Below are 7,001 nucleotides of genomic sequence, written 5' to 3' on the forward strand. Positions count from 1 at the left end.
CAACTATCAAATATGCATCAAAATATGTCTATTTTACATAATTTTTTAATTTGATATGATTTTAACTAAATCTAATAATTAAAAATTGAGACTACTAATAGGCTTTGTGAATGTTATATTTGGCGGGAAAAAATGTAAATAATAATAATAATAACACGTAGGTTATTCTATTTTACGTTTAATGCATAATCATATTTCAAATGTTATATTTACTTTTTTTTTCAAAATTTTTTAGCATTGGAACTTTTTTTTGGAAGGGAAAATATTATTCTAAAAAAGCATGGATAAGACTCTAATACAGAAGTGAATAACCACATAATGCAAAGATATTCGATCTTGAACAGTGACTGGATCCACTAGTAAATTCGTATAAAGTATGAAAGTAAATATATTGAAGATTCAACAACGGAAATCCAGCTCGATATATAAAAATTGAGCACGGTAAAGGCACTTCAACAATACCACTATAGTCAATGTATAAGATGAGTTGAATGAGATCAAATGACCCACGACACAAGATTATTCACAAGTTACATAGAATAAAACCATAAGATCAAACTTAACGGATGAGACCTACTATCACTATAAAAGGTAAGGGGACAACTTACATAAGAAAGAATTTCTTCTAAAAAATAAAATACCGCTAGCACGTTTAATTTATAAGGTAAAAACAATCATTTTGTAATTATTAAATGAAAAAATCAAGACATGATCAACCAAACGCCACAGTTTGACATGTATTTTATATTTGATGCTAAATTTGATGACAATATATTATCACATTAGTGAATGAAATCTTACTCAAGTGACAAATTTTGATACTAAAGGTAGAGATTTGGCATTGCATTAATACTTTTGCTAGGTATTGAGAAGTGATGTGGGGTTATGTATGTCATCATAAAAAAAGAGAGAAATATGCATTGCTCTTTCAACATCGATTTTTTATTTTCATTGATGTATTAACTGTTTATTTCTGATAGATCAGTCTGTTACTGATTTACTAATGGTCTATTCTTATGGACTAGCTAACTTTTTAATTAACATTGTGATGTAGTAGAAGCGTGAGAAGAATAGGAAAAAAGGGTTAAATTTTTAAGATTCATTCACTTAGAATACTGGAGGATCTATTGATTCAATTGTAAAACTAAAAAATAAAACTGTTATAAATATGTTGATTCGCTCACAAATATAAAAAAAATAAGATAAAGAATACCGAAATAACTGAAAAGTAAGAATAACTCTAAATTTTATTAATAACTGAACTGCTAAAATAATAATATTGATCAAGCCTTTAAATAGTCCATTGTAAAAAATTAAATAAATAAATAAAGGAAACAGTACAATCCTAATTTGGAAAGTAAATTAAAGGAAACAGAAATTAAACTAATAGGAGAGTAAACTATTCTAGAAAGTTGAAATAACAATAGTCAAAACGACAAATAATAAAACTAGAAATAATCTTCAAAACGGGTATCTAATAAACTGCCTTGCTGTCCACTTTCAGATTTAAAAGTTTTACCATTTGGTTAACTAGACGTGTCCAATCGGTTAACTGGTTGATCCGTGTTGCAGCTCCCACGTGCTGCATGACATTGGTTAATTAATAGCTTATATCGGCCAATCAATCATAAACCACAAACTCAATCAATGATGAACTACCAAGTTAATCAATATTAAATCATAAATTATGGTTTGTTCATTTGCACAATTCAAGTAATAATTTGGATTGTGTATGTGAGAGAAAAATACTGTAACAAAAAAGTTGAATTTAAATTTATGTGAAAAAAATACTGTACCAATATGACTTAAGTCGTAATTTGAGTTGTGCAAATGAACACACTTATCACAAATTAATCATTTCTAAATATGATCATTTTCCTAATTTAATAACTCAAGATTTATTTTGCAATTAAAGAATAAAAAACGGCGGCATCGTTCACTTCGCGGATTCGAGTTTTCAATTCGAGTTGAGATGTGACATTTTCTGAGAGCTTTTTACTGTTGCAGAAAATTTTGATGTGACATTTTCTGAGAACTTTTTACTGTAGAAACCTAAAACTGAAAACTCAAATCGGTGAAATGAATGAAGCACCCTACCATATTCACTCACATGTTAACTTAACTTGCCAACATATCTTGACGGGTAATAATGAAATTATCGTCCTGAAAAAATCTCACTTACGGAAATTTTTGTCAGCTTATCTCTATTATGTCTCTTCTATGAGCAAGGTACATTGTAAACAGAGGAATTAGAGAAACCATTTGGTTCATAAATTTAAATAGAATTTAAATTTGTTTAAATTTTTATGAGATAAAATATTGTTGAAAATAATAATAATAAAATAAACCCAAACTTCTGGTTTTATATCTATGAAACAACGAAGGTTAAGAAACATAAGCACCATAAGCTACAAGTAAAAAAAGGAGAATATTAAGAACTTCTTCCCACTGAAGAACAAACATAAAAATCAAACTTTAATTTTGTTTAGTGATAATATCCAAAACAATAATATGTTTTTTCTATAATATCAGTCATCTGATTTCATCAAATCTCCCGCCTCCATTAACAAGCCACTAATTTGAGAAACGTTTATTTATCTAATTAAAAAATAGTACTTACTATAAATTATTTTATTAAACCATTACATTAATTTTATTGAATAAAACTTATTCGTAATTAATACACATATTGTGATGTATACAGTTTCCAGCGGCCGGGTGGCACTGAGAGAATTGGAAGTAGGACTAGGAACCGGGGAAACAGAAACTATATGTGTGTGTGTGTGTGTCTATATATATATATATATATATATTATAGTATTACTAAATTGAAGAAAGAGAGAAAACTATATTACAAATGTGCCTTAACTTGGAAATCAACTACTAAGGTGGATACCACTAAGCACATACGTGAATTTTAAATCAAGCAACCATTCATCTAATAGATTTATCTTATGCTCATCTAACTAAATTAACTATTTGGAACACGTTTCTGGCTGCATGTGTTGTGATGCAGATTTAAAATCACCATAATGCAGATTTAAAACCACCATTGTCTTTAATTTTAATTTAATTGGTAAATTTCCCTTTCGTTTATTGTCAAAGACTTAGTTAGAATCATAATCTAGGGAAAAAGAATAATGCTATGGATACCCACTCAATTTTTAACTTTTACATACAAACTAATGTATTATGTGAGTTGTTATTTTTATATTAATGGGTGTACACGTCAATTAATAATAAGAGATTGCATATATTAATAAAAAATGACAACTCACGCTAAATTAGTTGGGATTTGAATTGGTGTCCTTAGCATTACTCCGGAAAAAAAAGGTCAAGAACTTCGTTTATAAAAAAAAAAATGCCTCACGTAGTCAAGATTGAACGGTGTATATATATATATATATATATATATGGAGAAAATAAACCTCTTTTTACAATCTCCTAATAATATTATACCAAAAACCAAAGTGTTTTAACATCTTTTTGGTACATATACAAAATCGGATCATGGTTTAAGTGTAAAATGCTTTAATCAAGGAAAACGTCAATAAAAATTGGAAAACAAAAGAAAACATATCCTTGTCAAATTTCTCATTAATAAGCAATATTTTCCACATTCTATACGGACTATCAGTGAAATTAATGTGACATTAATATTAATGTATTACCATAACCACACATAAAATAAGAATTAATCTTCTTTTATTAAATTTTTTTTTTTTGAAGAGTCTTCTTTCATTAATTTGGATCTCTTCATTCTTGTTAACTTCGTAGAAAGACAAATTATGGACCAATTATACATAAGCAAATGGTGTATAAAACTTATGACAATAATAATTGAAAAAAAATAACAATCTGATTCGAAGAGAAAGAAGGAACAAATTAGTACAAGACGGGAAAAGAATACAAAAACAACAACGAATTTTAGATACAAATATATGCCGAAAAAACCACCACAAACGAAAGGCTCAAAACCCCTCATCTTCAACTCTCTCCTCACGAGAGAACCTCCATGCAAACCAAAACAAGCCCGGCAACCAATCCCAACCCTACATTTCTCTTATTCGAATCTCCGGTGCTATCCTTGGCCGACGGTGCCGCCGCCTTAGTCTTTGCCTTGTCGGAGGCGCTGTCGGCGGGGGTGCTCTTCGCTGGAGGAGGAGCAGAGGCCGGGGCCTTGGCCCCGAAGAGCCCCTCGGGCAACAAAACGGCGTCGACTTGGTAGACGGCCAAGGGGAACTCCTCCCTCAAGGCATTGTTGACCTGAGTTTCGACAATGCCGGTGGAGACGTTGACTTGGTGGCCTTGGCCGGTGAAGTTGAGCCCGTCGTTGGAGGATTGGGTTCGGACCGGGTTGGAGACGGTTTGGAGATTTTCTAGGGAATAGTATTTGGGGAGGACATGGTAGAGGATGAGCTGAACTTGGTCCTCCCTCGAGAGGCCGTTGAGAGTGCCGGCCTTGAGGTTGTTGAAGGCGTTGTCAGTCGGGGCGAAAACGGTCATTCCTTCCTTTGAGCTGTTGAGCTGGTTCTCAATTTGGTTGTCCACTTGTGTCTCGGAGAGGAGGCGGAGTAAGGTGGTGTATTGACCGCCTTTGACTAGGATTGCGGTGAGGTTGACCGGGCCGGAGGACGGGGCCGGGGCCTCTTGATCATCAGCTAGGGTTTGGTGGGAGAGGAGGAGGAAGGGAGTGAGAGTGAGGAGGATGAGAGAGAGAGTAGAAGCCATGTTTAGTTAAGAGTGTGAGAGTTTTGGTGGTGATGGTGTTATGGAGAGTATGGGGGGATGAGATGGGGATTTATCATATATGGGATAAGGCGGTGGGTTGAAAATGTTTGTTGGAATGAGCTGGCTGATGAATTGTATATTTGGAAAAAAAATAATAATAAAAAAAGAGTGAAAAAAAGTTCATATCTGTTTTGGAATTGTATAATCATTCAATGTATAATTAACTTTATTTTTTTTTTGTTGTTATTTGAATTAGTGGGCAAAAATAGGATTAATGGTTGGCAGAATATGGTAGTTCTATCCCCTTCATGAGTGTGAAAATAAGAACCAAAATATTCATGGCGTATTAAAAGTGACCAAAACATCTCAACTAACAATATTTATGTGCGGTTCATAATAGTCAAGGGAACCCCATTTTCGATCTACAAACTATTTAATTAGCTTGTTGAAAATTAATCAATTAATCTTCTAAAATTATATCTTCCAAAGTTTTTGTATTGCAAGTATATAACATGAAAGATATCGGGAGAACTAATTGATCTCTCTCTTGAATCTATTGAGACATTCCAATTGTCCCTAGTTGGGAAATAAATTTGGAATTATATATGGAGACAAGAAGACATGCATACAAAAAAAAAAGAAAAAAAAAAAAGGGGAACAATCTTGTGGGCAATGCATGTTTGATAAAATGTAGCACTCTTAGCTAGATAATATACCGTGCCAATTGAGTCTTCACTGGGCATTTACACAATAAAATGTCCCCAAAATCCGATAAAAGTACTCAAGCTCAATACACAAGCTAGTATCAGAAACAACAATTTCAAGAGGGAAATAATTATGTTGCTTTGAACGGTTACTTTATTGTGGACATGTAACATGGTATTATACTTTACACCACGTTCATAGCTCTTGTACAATTACAGATCTGACAAAACAAAATGGGACCCTAATCCAGTCACTTTGCAAGTTGCATCATGCAATCTTCACTGTCATATATATATACATATATAATATAGTTTGATCAAATTATATAGGTATAAGCTATAATATTGTTCGCTGTCTGGCAGCCTGGTGTTACGTGGCATGTAGGACATATATTCCCTTGTAATCATCCAAATATATGCTAACCACATTATACCAGTGAAGAAAATAACACATTATTATTATATATATCAAGTGTCCAATTATCTAGTAGCTAGTTAGGGGCTACTATCAACAATATGCTTTGGTTTCCCTTAATTTATCTCCTATTCTATTTATTATATCTTGACAAATTATCAGCACATGTATTGACAAGTGTGTGTGTACATATATATATATATATATATATATATAGTTTCTGCGACTAATGTAGGTTTTTCAGATTTGAGCATCTAACATTTATGTATTTTATTGTTACTTTGCAATTCAAGATTCAATTTCTTCAACCTTTTGAAATAATAAAAACAGAGAGACTCAGGGCCTGTTTGTTACCGTTTTTGTTTTCATTTTTCACGTTTTTCGAAGTAAAAAATTGAAAACAGAAATGAAAAACGCGTTTGGTGAAGTTTGTGTTAGAAAACAAAAACAAAAATGTTTTTGTCTTTTTGTGAAAAACTAAAAACGAAAAAAATACGTTTTCATTTTCACGTTTTCGTTTTTTGAAAACGGATTTCAGTTTTTTTTTCTTCTCTCTCTTCTCCAGCCGAAGAAGACGCCGGAGAACGCCCACCGTCGCTCATCCAGCTGGTGTCAGCACCCCCCCCATTTTCATGGGTTTTCAGTTTATTTAATATATTATTAATTTTAATATTATATACATGTTTTTAAAAATTAAACTACCAAACACAATTTTAGTTTTTTTAAAATTGAAAACAATCTCAGAATAAAACTACCAAACGCATTTTCAGAAATGATTCCAAAATGAAAATAAAAACGTTTTTATTTTCATTTTCATACAAAAAATAAAAACATTTTGGAACCAATTCCAAACGCACCCTCAATTTCTTCTCTATGTCATTATCTATCAATTAGGAGGACCAAATCAACAACCAATTGGATTGCCGTATCTTCTGATGGCCTATCATTTTCTGTACAGATAGACAAGCACCGTCTTTCAAATAAGAGAAAATTCCGGCCCTTAAACGTCCCTATTTTTTTTTGTTTAATTTTGACTAATTGATACATGTTCAAGAGTCTTCTTTCGCTTAATTTTCCTTCTCGCAAAACCCGTATGAATTTAATACAAATGCCTAAACATCATTCTATTATCCACATGTTACATATATATT

General features: G+C 32.1%; 1 protein-coding gene across 1 annotated transcript; it reads right to left on the reverse strand.

The window, feature by feature from the left end:
• Positions 1-3,840: 3,840 nt before the first annotated feature.
• On the reverse strand, positions 3,841-4,771 carry LOC21393826 (fasciclin-like arabinogalactan protein 13). The gene has a single exon (XM_010095668.2). The coding sequence runs from the start codon at positions 4,729-4,731 to the stop codon at positions 4,000-4,002; it is 732 nt and encodes a 243-aa protein (XP_010093970.1). The 5' UTR covers positions 4,732-4,771; the 3' UTR covers positions 3,841-3,999.
• Positions 4,772-7,001: the final 2,230 nt, after the last annotated feature.

Source organism: Morus notabilis, unplaced genomic scaffold (genome assembly GCF_000414095.1).
Source record: "Morus notabilis unplaced genomic scaffold, ASM41409v2 Scaffold43, whole genome shotgun sequence".
Lineage (NCBI taxonomy): Eukaryota > Viridiplantae > Streptophyta > Magnoliopsida > Rosales > Moraceae > Morus > Morus notabilis.

What these genes read in the sequence shown, in the direction of transcription:
- LOC21393826 (XM_010095668.2), bottom strand. Translation starts at nt 4,731, where the DNA reads ATGGCTTCTACTCTCTCTCTCATCCTCCTCACTCTCACTCCCTTCCTC.